The 15,133-nt window shown below is 46.5% G+C and overlaps 1 protein-coding gene across 3 annotated transcripts; it reads right to left on the minus strand.

The window, feature by feature from the left end:
- Positions 1-11,061: 11,061 nt before the first annotated feature.
- LOC120837186 (uncharacterized protein K02A2.6) lies at positions 11,062-14,802 on the minus strand. Of its 3 annotated transcripts, none has more exons than XM_042291694.1 (2): positions 14,156-14,802; positions 11,062-11,541 (listed from the first exon to the last, which is right to left on the minus strand). In XM_042291694.1, exons 1-2 carry the CDS (start codon positions 14,724-14,726, stop codon positions 11,402-11,404), a joined length of 711 nt encoding a protein of 236 aa, XP_042147628.1. In that variant the 5' UTR covers positions 14,727-14,802; the 3' UTR covers positions 11,062-11,401. The 3 variants fall into 3 exon arrangements, with proteins under 3 accessions (XP_042147628.1, XP_042147627.1, XP_040355417.1); XM_042291693.1 differs by lacking the exon at positions 14,156-14,802 and adding an exon at positions 12,204-13,501; XM_040499483.2 differs by lacking the exon at positions 14,156-14,802 and adding an exon at positions 12,891-13,033 and having other exon boundaries at positions 11,062-12,387.
- Between the last annotated feature and the right edge of the window lie 331 nt (positions 14,803-15,133).

Genomic DNA, 15,133 nt, shown 5'->3' on the forward strand with positions numbered 1-15,133 from the left:
TATCGGAACTAAGCACAGTTTCGAAATACCCAGGTCTTAGTCTTCACCGCGCGCCACTCATTATCTCTAAATTAAAAATAGCTATTGAGAAAAACGAAGAGTGAAAGGTATGCAAGAGAAGACATTCAAATATTTCCGCGCTCTCTAGTGGTGTAACGTCACGTGTTGACGTGTCACGTCACGTAAAGCTTTTTCTAACCCGTCGTAACCTGTACTGCTCCCATAGAAAAACATTTGACGCCATGTTTTTCTTCTTTTTTTTTTTTTTTCGTTGCAGGTAGAGTTCTGTAGCTTTTCGGATCTTCTTTAATAAATGAGTATCTTTTTTTTAAAGATTTTGGAACTGTCTGTTCAGTACCGGCTACTCCATTACAGTAATTAAATATATACATATGTATACGAAGAAAAGTACATAGGTTGTTCAATAGCTAGTAGTGTTCTGCACAAGTTCCTATAAATGCACATATATGTAGAGAGAAATGTTCACTCGTTGCACTTGCACCCAAAGACACACAAGTCACCACACCACATCCGACTTGTACACGTTACTGAAACGTAGTAAGGAATTACATGTACAATTACTCAAGGCTAAATTGTAATTAATTACAATTACCCTCCCATAAAAGTAAATGACCATTGCCCCCAAAAGTAATCCGTTACTTTCCATGGCGTTACTTCCAACATTATTTTTTTCCAGTAAGAAACAAAGGGAAGAGGGTTATTTAAGTTCTTATTGTTGACACCTGTTCCATTTATTGACCTTGAGTATTTTGGGCAACCGCTGGCTCTTAAATTCTTCTGTTTACGTGTAAATGGTAGAACAGCCTATTTTGTTGCTCGTAAATTCATTCCATGTTCTTTTAAAAAAATTTTGATTACATCTAACACCTTCTGTAATTGTGCTAGCAGAATGTCTATAAAAGAACCCGAGGCGCAAATACAAATGTCGTCGGCGTAGATCGTAAAATGAAGAAAAGATGGGAGTAAATCCTATACTTCGGACATGACTGCGCTATAAAAAATGCCGAGTTTAACACAGAGCCTTGTGGTACCCCCTGGGGCATATTATGTTCTTGGGGTTTTCCGTCCGATGTAGAAATAAATATCTTTCTTCCTTTTAGAAAATGGTTGATCCATCGAAGCCATTCTACCTTTGATTCCCAGGTTCAGTAATCCCAGCAGCACGTGAGCATGGCTCACAGTTTCGAATGCAGGCCTAATGTCTAACAATAGTGATGATGTTTGCACGAGTTATTTCGTGCTCGACAAAGTCAATATCCCTGTCCATAGTGCATCGGTGACGTCGAAATTCCGTCATTTGCTGTGGAAGAACCTCGTCATTGCAGCATTTCGTTTACTAATTTTTCCATCAGCTTGCCTATGGAACCAGTGAGGCAGGCACGTAGCCAGGGGGGGGGGCATGGGGCCCGGGCCCCTTCCCCCCCCCCCCCCCCCCCCGAAATCTTCCGTTTTGCTGAAGCCTCCTCTTTCCCCTCCTTCTCACACGGCATTTTGTCATGGGTGCCCCCCCCCCCACCCCCCGAAACAAAATCCTTGCTACGTGCCTGCAGTGTGGCACACTGGACGCTAAGATTCGAGGGACGATGGTTATTTTCCTTTCAAGAGTCGAACCACTTACGCCGTCTTCCAGCACTGAGGTAGAACTCCGCTATGCCATATGGAGTGTAAAAACTGCAACAAGGGTGTTGCCGAGGGACCCAGGTTTGCAAGGGCATCATATGTCACTTGATCCGGACCAGGGGCAGGGTGTTTTCGTGTTGTTTGAAGTGCTGTTCACATTTCTCCGATGGTGTAAAAGCAGTCCAGTTGATTATTCGCTTCTGAGGGAGGCTTGTCAAAATTGGCTTCTTCTTGCTACGACGATAGTCTGTATTCGGGCTGTTTGCCGCTGCTCCCGGTTTCGAGAGTATAGTACAGAATTCACCAACCATAGTCGCTTCTGAGACACAACGCACTACTGCTAAGGCAGGAAAGGTGTTTTATGGACAACAGGGGATTGCGGACTACGCAAAATAATCCAAACTATCGGTATAGGAGTGAAAGTCGTAAGATGTTTGTACATATTTCTCGTCATCTTTGTGTTGCTAGCGTTTGCTATTTTCGATGCATAAAAATATGTTGCGCCTCTGCGTAGAACTCGTGAATTCCCGTTCTTCGATATCGTCCTTCTGCCCTGCGCCTTATCGCCACGTAGACGTTCGTATTCTCTGTCTATGCCAATGTGGCCATCTGGGACTGGGCGATTTCGTGTCTCTCGCTTGAGATTATTACCAACGCGTTCTGCAGAGTTTTTGATTGTTGTGATTTAGTTGATATTTTTAATGTTTAGGTTGCGGAACGCTTTCCAATTTGTATTAGATAGAAGCCGATGGTTTTGGGGGCGGATTAGTTTTGGGTGGTGAATGAGGATTGGTACGTGGTCTCTTTCCCTAGTTTCCATGTCCGATCTTCAGGTCGTGCCGGACGCGGATTCCCAGGAACGCATGTTTCCGGGAATTCGCTACCGGCACGACCTGGAGATAGGACATTCGCGTCCGGCACAACCTGGAGATCGGTCTAAGCCGATAGAGTAATCATGCCCTCTCGAAAATGTGGGCGATCCATCATTAAGTAGTACAACGTCAAACTTGTTCAATGTACTATCAATTAGACGTCCTCATGGATCATTGTGGTCACTTTGCCATACCGCGTTCCGTGCATTAAAGTCACCGCGTATAACATAATATTCTTTGAGGGTTTTCAAAATACAAGAAATCAAATAGGTACTCTAACTCCAGGTTCGATGTAGACACTAGACATGCAAACATTCAGACGTTCGAATTAAACCTTGCACGTAACGCTCTGGTGCGCCCTCATTGTCGGAGCATGGCTCGGATGAGTCCAGTTGGACGTTGCAATCTGTAGAGGACATAATTTGAAAGACGAAAATACTCCCTTACACGGGCTTCTGAGATAGCCCGAATAAGCGAGCTATCTGAGATTGCCCGAGTGATGAAACGCCGAAAGTCCGCGCTTTTTGAACGTTGTCCCTTGGCATTGCACTGTAATATTGCTGTCGTACTGTATAGCTCATACATGATGTTGAATCTTGAGTCCTCGGTATGCAAAGACAATCAGGGGCTCCATTGTTAGAACTGGTTTCACTTCCTGTATGTTGCTAATTTCTGGGAGTGATCGATGAATTGCTTTTCAATGCAGCGAATATAGTGTATAAATATTTTTTTTCTAAGTTGTCGTTCCCTGGTTCTAGATTTCTTGTTGTTGTTGAAACATTGCTTATACCGTCACGCTTCCTTCTTGGTGCAGGCGTAAGGTATGACGGCGGTAGTTTCGTTAATGTCTCTCCTGAATCCGAAGTTTTATTTTTGTCGAAGCACTTGTTTTGTTAGTGAGTTTCTTAAAGCTGCGTAATATGTTGGGTTCGCATCTTATAAGAAAGGTAAGTTTCACGCACGGTAGAGGTGGATTTAGTGGAGCTGGACGAACCATTTTTGGATTAGTTTGCGAAGAACCCCGCTTCGGTGGTCTCCCCTTCTGCAGCTCTTGTTTTCTCAATAAAAAAGCATTCTTCTTGTTTGGACAACCTTCATAAGACGCTGCATGGGGTCCACCGAAGGTTTCCCAAAGAGGGACTTGTTTTAGGTCACAACCTTTATGACTGTGCGACCCGGCACACTTCTTGCATCGCTGCTGTCCGCGGCAGTACTTAGAAACGTGACCGTGTCTTCGGCATCGGAAACATTGCACTGCTGATTCGAAGAATTCTTGGACGAGCGACTCGTGAAGCTCAGCATGACCCGGCTTAGTAACTGCTTGTCTGGTCGGAAGTGCAGTACCACGCTTTCGTGATACATTACGTCCATTGTGTCATCTTCACGTCTATTGAGGTAGCTTGACGTCGGAAGAAGACTACTTTGTAGTCTTCCAGGCACTGTAATAGCTCTTCTTCCCTGTATTCCAGGGGAACCCTAATGATTTTTTCCAATTTTCTTAGAATAGGGCTTAGGAACAGGGGCTGTGCAGGGGACGCCTGCAAATGTAGACATGGCTAATAATTTGTTTGAAGATGTCAATGATAGAACACTGGGGGACCTCCAGGCTTCTATCTTTTGTGAGACGGTGCAGATGGTAGCCTTTTATGTGACATGGCAAGGATTTCGGTAGCCATGGTGTTTGGAGTCACTCTCCAGAATCATGACCCAGAATTGGTTGTCTTGAACACAACAGGGATTCCAGATGGTGGGTTATTTCTATTGGAGACGAAAGTGAATGGTACTCCATCTTCATTGTTCTTCATTTCACCAAGAGAATAGTTGGTGGTTGCTTCGCCGTTGTAACTTTCTATGTGGACACGTTGACGCTTCACAGCGTGACCTTCATTCAGCACTTGACTTTGTGCGGAGATAATAAATCCTGTGTCTCTGGTTTGTTGATAATTAATTGGGTTGATGGTCAGGGCGGGTACAGCACTCAAGGAATTCAAGGTGGGAGAGCGGGACGCCGCCCGTAGGCGGGGGATGATCTCTCCAGCGCCGGAGCGCTAGGTGCTCATGTATGCCTTAATTTCATAGATCGATCGAGGAAAAACTTTTTGTGGAAAGACAGTAATCAGAGTGAAAACGTAAATTATCGGGAAGAGTGCAAGGAACAGTAGACTGGCCTGCTGGCTTCGTCGTTGTTCTTTCCCCTCATATTAAATTGTAAAATTCAATAACTTCGCGTAAACGCAACAACGTATTGTGACTTATAATTTGGATTAGTAATACTTCATATTTGTTTATCAATACAATGCGTTGAGCCAATTTTGAGGCAAATAAAAAAATATGGAAATTCCACCGAAGCCCTCCTTTAACAAAGGTAGCAGCCATCTTGAATGTCGTTACTTCTGGTATGCGGTAAAACATCGCTTTGTTCTCTTCACGCCTCTGGAGGGCTGGAGGGTGTTTACAAAAAATGCGTGATTGCCGCATTTTCTTGTTTTGCCTCACTTATATTTTCTCGCATATTCCAGGTTGAAGTGGTTTATTATTTTTCCATCTCGCACACCAGATACGAAACCCACATGACTGAGAGTGACAAGAAAAAAAAACGTGTATATTATATCAGCGCAATCAAAGTGCAAGCCGGCTCGCCAGACGTCGGCACTCGTCGTAAAATCAAATAGGTTCAAGGGACCCCTTCCGAGCGAACAGCAAATTAACGAAACTGCCTCCTGGTCATTTTGTTTTAGCAGCAGCCGATGAAAGCGATGAAAAGAGAATTAAATATTGGAATTTACGGTGGACCACTCCCGATCGTAACCCTCGCGTGCAAGACCCAAACTGCTCGGGGCAATTTTTTATGACCGAGCCGGAAAAAGGACTTTTATTTTTCTTTAAAAAAATAATAAAAAGGCAAACTAGGAGCTGACCTGGTCCTAGATAGAGAGAAAAAGAGAAAAAGAAAATGTCTCCGTGTATAAAAACACGTGTTCGTAAAAGCGCATTTTTTTACAATTTTTTTTTACTTATTTTTCCCTCATTCTCCTTTCTATTTACGGTTCATTAATTTATCGTAGATTTGCCCTTATTAATTCGCTCTTTAACGGTAGGCATCTCCCGTTCTACCCTCATAAAACTCTCGCAACATCTAGACTTTTTTTTATGGTACGGGAACAGCGTTGGTTTTTTTAGCAAGCTTAGCTAGCGCCCCCACAAACACTAGCTAAGGTACTTTTTTTTTCGTTTTTTTTTTTCGCTTTCTTGCTCTCTTTTTCCCTCAGTAATTCCAGTGCCTGGGCATTCGTTGCCTGGAAACCCATAAATTCCCGGGCCGGCTATGTTCGCTGTCTCGACCCTCGGCCGTGGCATCGGCGGCTCGAGCTCGGGCTCGTTAAAGGGGTCGGTCGGGATTTATCTCCGAGTGAAAGAACGAATGGTGTCTCGTGTGTTTGCGTTTTGCGTTCTGCCCGCCCATCTTTTAAGCCTCATCAACATCTACCCCCTTTCCTTTTTTCCCCCACTTCCGCCCTTTTTTCTTTCCTTTTTTTTTATTTTTCCAAGTTAAAATTCTTCGCCATTTGAGTGAGCGTTGAGAAGGAAATGGGAAGGAGGCAGACATTAGTTCTTATCTTTACCTCCAAAGTATTTTATTTTTTTATTTTATATTTTCTTCAGCCTTATTTGCCATTTTTCTTGCGAAGCGTGCGGTACCGTACGGGATATGTAAGTTGTTTTATGCGTTGTTTTTTTCTTAATTTTACTTCGCGCTGCCCGTAAAATTTTCATCAGTGTCAGAAGTTTGTGAACTAAAGTTAGATCCGAGAATAACTTTCCTCAGTTAAAACACGCGGGGCGAAATAAATGGGGCGAAGAACGCCGCTGGGAATTTGCCTAAGAGCAGATTTGTTTCCGTTCTTAATGCAACATAAAAAAAAAAAAAACTGCGTCCTTTTAGAGTTATTAAAGCAATAGATATGTCGGCGGTACAGAGTGTGTGGTGTATGGAGCTTTCGTATCCTTACAAAACGCACAGCTGTTACCTGATAAAAAAAAAAACATATTTTAATTCAAGGGAATTTGTCGTACGGGCGTTCGTTAATAGAGCGAAACGTCTGTCCGCTTTAAATTACGTGCGATATCTCCGCCGTCGAATGGTAATTTGAATTGCCCGCGCGGTAAGGCTAATAGCCTGATGTAGTCAACGTTCATCATGCAGTAAGAAGAATGCACGCCGTCCTAAAACCTGTACACATCAGAACCGACACGGGTGAAACTCCAGTCTGTAAAGTGAGCTCTCCGTGCTCGAGTTTTCTAATAGCGTTATAAATTTTTTGTGCAGTCTTTATACGAAACCATTTCGCCGTGCATTAGCAAGATCTTTACAGCTAGAACGGTACTTTCCTGCATTCGCCGCTCTGCCCTTTTGTACCAATCCGAACAAGGAATGTCTCACAACCGCGGCAAGCAGTGACGGCACTTTTATCGAGCGGCCCGTGCTCAGCGGACAGGTTTCCGACATCGGATGCGCTCGCTTGCCTTATGGAAACTCCGTACATTTATTTCTCTGCAGTTTCCACGGTCTCACATTGCCAATACTTCAACTGAAGGAGACCACTACAAGAAACACCGCATTGGTGCGCACCCCTCACAAATAGAGATGGATGCTCTTCATTCTTTCCTTTTAGAGCGTACCAAGAGAGAGAGAGAGAGAACTAAGAAACCCAGATTGCAGTGGTCGCCCTTAACTATATTATGAATGTGTAATAATCTTAAGTTCAACTGTCGCGTTCACGAACTAGTGCATCCGCCTTGAAAACAAACATCGACCTTGCTACTTTAGAAAAAAAAAAGACGACAAATCGCTCGGCTTTGTTTTTTGTCTTCTTTTGTTTTTCAATGAAATACATAATACCGAATCCCACTTTAAATTCCTTTATTGCCGATTCGCCAACTTCACATCATGTAGACTGAACCATTCTTGCAAAATAGAACCATTCCATTGCCGAACAAACACCTTCCTTGTTTTGCTCGTTTGGTACTCTGCTTTGCTTATTGAATCGAGGGAAATCCCATCTCATTTAAGAAAAGTGCATAGAATCGTACAACTGCAAGCATCGAATGCAAATGCATATTTTGTTTTATGACCGATTTGCTATATGGTTTTAATTATAATTTTGTTCTTAAATAATGGTTATATGAATATTACCTATCATTTTGAATCCTCGCTCATGTAATGCATATCCGTTGGATGCCCTTGGGAATAATTAAATGAAATGTAATGAAATGAAATGCAAGTGTGTTGAACCTACAGCTATGAAGTGAGTCTAACTAAGAAAAATGACTTTAGTTGCCTCTCGATAATAATCTTTGTAACTCGTTTACGTCTTTCTGCCGTATACCACCAATTTACGAATAGAAATGTGAATTCTAACGTGCAAAAATATTCGGGAGCAGTTCAATAAAACATAAAAGATCACCACGGTGCTGAGGTCCTGGGACAACATTCTTTTATCTTTTGCGTGTTCAGTTTGGCGAAAGTCGCCGTGAATCGCTATGCAACCCGAATACCTCAGTAAGCCGAACTATGAAATCAAAAATGAAATTCGCTGCGTGTCAGACAGAATGGTAAAGAATACTACGCAATAAAAACAGCGCATTAAATATTTCTACAAAAAAATAAATCTCATTAACAAAAAGCAGTACAAAACAAAGTGCATAATCAAAATGTCGCGAAAGGAACGATGGCCTACCGATTCTTTCCCACGACGAACCTCCTTCGATATGCGTATGGTCAGCCTATAACCATTCGAACGCGCAGCAAATGCACCTGGCAAGTTGGGAAATCAAACTCACAAACTCGGCGACGCCAGAAAAGGCCATTGAGCAGAAGTACCGGGCTCATTTTAGGACCCCTAACCGGACGATCACGCGCATTGAAAAACACTTACGAACATTCGGAAGAAAGCGACGTCGATTCTCCAAATGGGTCTTACAAAAGCGCACCTGAAAGATCGAGACACGGCAATGATTATGGTTCTTCTTTTTATTACTTTATTTACATATATAGCGTATAAGGAGCCGGCGCATGCTTTCGGGACAGTAATAAAGTGGAGGGTCGAAAGCCGCGATCATGGCTCGGGAGGAGAATGCTCCGGGAGAATCAATGTCCTGGAAATGCATTGCGCGTATACCTGCTGCAGTCCCCGGCGGACACGGCGAATGGGAGGAATGTTTCTACTCATTGTTTCGCCAATGTGAATCGACTTTGTCAAGGTTAGCCTCGCAGGCGTAGTCGAGACGCTGATCGACGGCCTCAAAAATCGCGTGGCGTTGGAGCGTATACATGCATGCGTATACAGCGGCCCCTCTATAAGCGCGAGTAAGGAGCATTTCTTCCTCCTCCGGAGAAAGTGTTTGCACGCCGCGGTGAAAGGCACGAGAAGGTTTCGCGAAAGGGTTCGTCTAATACTGCATTGTCTGCGAGGCTGGTTTCGGATGATGCGATTCGTATCCTGCCATTTCAGAAACGGGACGCCAAATATGCGGCGTTGCTGCCGGAAATCCGCTTTTGCAATGCTCGACGGAAGAGCCGTTCGTCACCTTGCCGCCGGTGCACCAACGAAGGGTGGAATCAAATCAGCGAGGACATACATAGCCCGTTTCGGTGGTTCTTGCTCCCGAATTTGATTAAGCTTCTGGTATACGTCTACTCGGTTTCAGCCCACCGGTGTGCTACATCCGGGTTAATTTATGCATGCATGCGTGTGAAAATGCGCGCGCGCGTGCGCGACACAAGTACACGCACACGCACGCCCCTAGACACTTTTACACTCGCAAAACACTCACTCTCGCAGAAACGCTTAAGCAAACTCAAACGCACGCATGCACGCGCAATACGCGCTCACGTACATCAGACTGCTCACTCATAGGGAACCAGACACAGTCACCGACATCTTAAGAAACTTGGGGCGGGGCGGGTTGCGAACATAATGTTATCTCACCCCGGCCAATCAAATTGCGCCATCCACTAATAAAAGAAACGACGAGGACTGATTCGCGAAGCAAGGAGCACGGACCGGATCAAATGTTGAAAGTTTACTCGTCTGTTGCTAGTTGAAATATGTGGTGGTGTTGTCCCTGTTTTAATTGTTTTATTCTTTCTTCATCCATGACGGATCAAATGTACCCACTTGGGAGCACGCACACGTGCTTATACGCCACCGCCTGCGTTGTAGGCGTTACCGGAAAAATGTAACGATACACGTTACTCCTTAGTTTGCAAATAAAAGGAACGCGCTACCGTTAACGCCGTTACTTGTAACGCGTTAGGGCCTACACTCGCCGCCACGCAGAAATATGCGCAGGAAAAAGCGAAGTTATACAGACCGGTCGAAAATATTGGCCAAGAATATCTGTCGCTATTCTTTATGACAAATAGATATCGCCACCTTCTTTGCATTGTTGACCAGTTCCCATCAGCTGCACAACATGCAGGTATTAGCGGCGAGATGTTTTGGTGGCGCCCTCCTATGGTTCCCCCTTGTGACGTCATTACCTTGCGAACAACAAGTTCGATGGTGTTTGTAAATAGCGTGGTGGAAGCCTGAAATCATTGCGCTCTCAAAGGAACACTGCCAACACCGTCGAAATTAAAGTTCTTTCATTCCTCTTATTTGCGTCGATGGTATACCCTTTCCGACGTCATAGTCAGCTTTTGGGCCAATCGTGAAAGGCCGACCACAGCGACGCTTTCGGTCGCGCACGTCGCCAATACGCGGAGGAGTGCTTGCACGTGTGTTGCAGGAGCGCGAGAAGGCGGTTTGATTGGTCCCCCAAGATCTATCACCTGATGGGCATAATTGTCTACTCGCACGTTTGTGCTTTGTATAGGGAGTATTCACTGGACGCCATATTTGTGGGTGCTGTTTAGAGTGCATGCTCAGAACGAGCTCTCATCAATAGGCTGCTGAGACCGGCACTCTTGATGGTGCGGAATGCGCCTTGCAAAAGAACTGTGGAAGCTCGCCATCACCACGCGCTCAGCACTTGCGCGCACAGCTATGGCCGCCAGTGAATACTCCCTATTAGCGAGTGGTTCGCGTGCCTATTGTTTTGCCCTTGACTTAGCGCGTTCTTCCTCAGAAGTGAGCACCCGTGAAACGCGTCAAAAGGATTAGCGAGTCGATAACATAACGAGAGAGTACTCCTTTATTTAACAGCATCACGTATATGTACTCTGTTTCACTTTAAGCCTAAACGTAGCCGACACTATGTGATTCGATGGAGCCCATCAGGCAGCGCTAAAATTGCGTCGTCAGGGCGCTCATTTTTTTTTTTTTCGTTCGTTGTCACCAACTAAAGTCTAAAGTAAACTACAAACGAAGTAAGAGGTCATGTACTTTAAGTAAAGTAGTATGTACATCTGGCGCAATGTGCTTTGAGTAGAGTTCTATAAATACGACATACTTTAAAAGTAAATTAAAAGTACTTTTTAGCACAATCTTTAATGGCGGAGGTCATTGTTATGTCTGCGGTGCAAGGAGTGGCCAGACGAAGGAAGGACTGCGAAACAGCTTTATTTCCGCAGAGGCCGGCAGCGATCTGGCTGCGCGTATGACGGTGCTCTTCTTATAGAGCGCCCGGTGACGTCAGTACTACGCGTACTGCTGATAGCAACGGCAGCGGCCTCTAGCACTTCCTCCACCGCAATTTGGAACGTCATGAGGCTTCATAGCGATCGGGGGGTCTTCTCTGGCGTTGTGGGTATCGCCGAGGCGCAGCGTTAGTGGGGGTGACGGGCACCGTTTGTCTTGCGGAGACAGTAGACGGAGGTGGTACGTCGGCTTCAGACGCAGGATAGATGGTGTCGGTATCGTCCTCCCCCACAAGGGACGGCGCTGTCACTGCAGTAGACGCTGAGCGCAGGTGGTCCTTGTGTCGCCTCCAAGTACGGAGTCCATCCGGTGTCCGCACCTTGACCACGTAGGACACTGGTCCCGTCCGCTGCAGTACTGTTGCGTGGAACCATGTGGGGCCGCTCCTGAAATTACGCACGAACACTTCATCGTTCACTTCGAACACACTGTTAGCACCCCTGCGCCGTGAAGTCTGTTCAAACTGACGTGCTCGGATAGTACGATCCAGAGCCGGCTTCAGTGCATCCAACCGTGTTCGTGGCCGACGACCTAAAAAAAGAAAAGATGGGGTTTCTTGAGTCGTCGCATGCGGAGTGTTGCGATATGTCATTAAGAACTTTGACAAGGTTTCCTCCATACTTTCAGTTGCAGGGCCTTTTCGTAGTGCGTTCTTTAGGGTTTGCACAAATCTCTCTGCGAGTCCATTGCTGCTGGGGTGATATGCAGAAGTGAGAACCTGTCGAACTGCCTGTTCTTTAAGGAACTCTTTAAATTCGGACGATGTAAACTGCGCACCGTTGTCACTAACCAGAGCTTCTGGTGCCCCATACCGAGCGAATAAATCGCGCAGTTTTGTTATCGTCGCTTCTGCGGTGGTAGACGTCATGACAAAAACCTCCGGCCATTTAGAATGCGCGTCTACAATGACTAGTAGCATACGACCGCGAAGAGGGCCCGCAAAATCTACATGTACCCGTGACCACGGTTGTGTCGGCCATGACCAAGGGTGCAATGGTGCCTTTTCTGGCATGTGGCGCTGCTGTTGGCATGCCGTGCAGTGTCTCACTTGGTTCTCCAAGTCCGTTTCCAAGGAGGGCCACCATACGTAGCTTCGGGCGAGTGCTTTGCTCCGCACTATTCCTGGGTGTCCCTGGTGTAGCTCCTCCAGGACCAGCTGTTGAAGTTTCGGGGGCACGACGACTCTCATTCCATGCATCAGGCACCGCTCGTGGACTGTGAGTTCCCTGCGTCTGTCAAAATAGGGCTTCAACACTTTATCATCAAGATGTGATGGCCATCCCTTCTTGGTGAAGTCTACGACCAAGCTGAGGACGGGATCACGCTCTGTATGACGCGCGATGTCCCTACTGGTGACTGGTAGAGATGCCAATCGCAGCGTATAAAACGTCTCGTCGTGACTGTCGTCTACTTCTGTGGACTGCAACGGAAGTCGTGAAAAACAGTCCGCGTCCGCGTTCTCTGCGGACGTCCTGTAGGCAAGTTTATACTTGTAGGCTGACAGAGTTACCGCCCACCTCTGCAGTCTTGCGGCGGCTATTGCCGGGATCCCACTCTTTGGCCCAAGGATCGCTTGCAAAGGTTTATGATCAGTAATCAACGTAAACTCCCGACCATAAATGTAGAAGCGGAATTTCTTGACGCCAAAGATTAGGGCGAGCGCCTCCTTTTCAATCTGGCTATAGTTTTCCTCAGCCTTTGATAATGTTCGGGAAGCGTAGGCAATTGGCCTTACCGTGCCATCTTTCATGACGTGCGACAGCACAGCGCCGAGACCATACGCAGACGCATCGCAGGATAGCTGCAGCGGGCGTGCCGGGTCGTAGTGTGCCAGCACCTCCGTCGAAGACAAGATTTCCTTGATGGCTTGGAAGGCATCTTGACATTTCCGATTCCAGCACCAGGGGGCATCCTTCTGTAGTAACCTGTAGAAAGGCTTTGCCAGCGTTGCTAGCCGTGGCGTGAATTTTCCATAGTAATTTATCAGTCCAAGCAGTGAACGCAACTGTGCGATGTTAGTAGGCGCTGGGGCATGCAGCAACGCTTGAACTTTTTCCTCGCTTGGCTTGACGCCGGTCTCGCTGATAATGTGCCCCAGATACTGCAGGCTTTCTTTGAAAAATTCACATTTTTCACGCTTGACGCGAACACCTTTCTGCTGAAGTGTACAAAACACGGCTTCAAGGTTCCTGAGGTGTTCTTCAGCGGTTGCTCCCGTGACGAGAATATCGTCAAGGTAGCATATGACACCCGGTAGTCCTTTAAGTATGTTGTCCATAATGCGCTGGAACAACGCGGGCGCAGACGCTACTCCGAAAGGGAGTCTGTTCACCGCAAAAAGCCCTTTGTGCGTGTTTACAGAGCCGTTTATACTGAGAGAGTTTGGCCGATGGGCGGAGCTTGTTGACCGCTAGAACAAGCGGATTTCGCGATAACACAATATGGCGTCACTTCTTTGTCTTGTTCATTCCTGAGAAATCGCGTAGAGTTCCTATGAGTCAGAGCCACAATATGGCGGACGGAAGTAGTCATCCCCCGGTTGTCAGACTACGCTGCTTTGGTTGTCAGACTGTCAAAATCTCCTTAAGAAGGCCAAACTCTCTCAGTATAAACGGCTCTGCGTGTTTAGTGTGAGAAGTTTTTTTGAGTCCTCCGACATCTCTACCTGCTGGTATGCCCTGCTAAGATCTAGCTTGGAAAAGTATTTGCCTCCGGCGAGCGCAGCTAGTATTTCCTCAAGTTTGGGCAGGGGGTACTGCTCCGTGTCTAGGACAGGGTTCAACGTTGTTTTGTAATCCCCGCACACACGTATGGTGCCGTCCTTTTTAACTACCGGTACAATAGGCGTAGCAAACTCACTGGTTGACACTTGCGTAATGACGCCCATTTGTTCAAGCTTTTGCAACTCTTCCTCTACGGCCGACCGGAGTGCGTAAGGCACGTTTCTCGCTTTGAGGAACTTCGGACGTTGCTCTTTCAAAAATAAAGTAGCTCGCTCACCTTCTATCTTGCCAAGGGTGCCGTCGAAGATGCGGCTGTACTTGGCTTGAAGTTCTTTTAGGCGTGCCTCGTACTTCTTGCTTGCATCAGACCGATGAGGGTCCGACAGCTTGTGTACGCTGCAGATGTTGTCCCAGTCCAGACGAAGACGTGTGAGCCACTCGCGGCCCAAAAGAGGCGGGCCATTGTGGTCAACTACGTAGAGGGGTAGAACGTCCTCTTGACCCTTGTATCTTACGGACGCTTTGACGAAACCGCAGGGTTGCACGACTTCCCCGGTGTAAGTCTTGAGGCGTAGCTCGGTGGGTTCAAGCTTCAAAGGAGGCTGAAATTTCTTGAACTGCTGCTTCGGTATTATGGACACCGTGGCTCCCGTGTCCAATTCCATGCTCAAGGAAGTTCCTTGAACTTCCACGTCGACGGTGATGGGTCGCCGGCTTTGCGGTGACAGCATCTTGACGTTGAATGTGTCGTCGCTTTGAAGAGTCCGGACCCACTTCTTTCCGCCAACAGTCTTCTTCTTGGCACTCCGACATGCACGCTGAACGTGACCCTTCTTGCCGCAATTCATGCACTTATCTGCAATGTGCGGACACGCCCGGGCGAAATGCTTATCAGAGCCACAGCGATAACACTCGAACGACTGTTTCCTTTTCACGGAATCTTCGGTACTCATCTTGTGCAAGTCATCGCTCCTTTCTTTTGCGTGCGCCTCCTGAACATTTTTTTTAGCTTCTTCTAACGCGAGTGCGCGTTCAACGGCTTTTTGAAATGTCAACGTTTTATCCTCTGCAAACAAATACCGCTGTATGTCCGCACGGAACAAACCGCACACGAACCGATCTCTCAGCGACTCATCTAGGAAACCGCCAAATTCACAGGTTTGAGAGAGCTTCCTGAGCTCCGCTACATATTGTGCGATACTCTCGTGTTCCAACTGACTACGGCGATGGAATTTCGCTCGTTCTCCAATCACTG

The sequence above is a fragment of the Ixodes scapularis genome, unplaced genomic scaffold (assembly GCF_016920785.2).
Source record: "Ixodes scapularis isolate PalLabHiFi unplaced genomic scaffold, ASM1692078v2 PGA_scaffold2__306_contigs__length_199485367, whole genome shotgun sequence".
Lineage (NCBI taxonomy): Eukaryota > Metazoa > Arthropoda > Arachnida > Ixodida > Ixodidae > Ixodes > Ixodes scapularis.

Bases quoted from the DNA above. Each gene is read 5' to 3' on its own strand.
- LOC120837186 (XM_042291693.1), bottom strand. From the start codon at position 13,433: ATGGACAACATACTTAAAGGACTACCGGGTGTCATATGCTACCTTGAC. The intron at 11,542-12,203 runs GTGAGACACTGC...GCGTAATTTCAG, and splicing joins AAACGGACTTGGAGAACCAA to GAGCGGCCCCACATGGTTCC.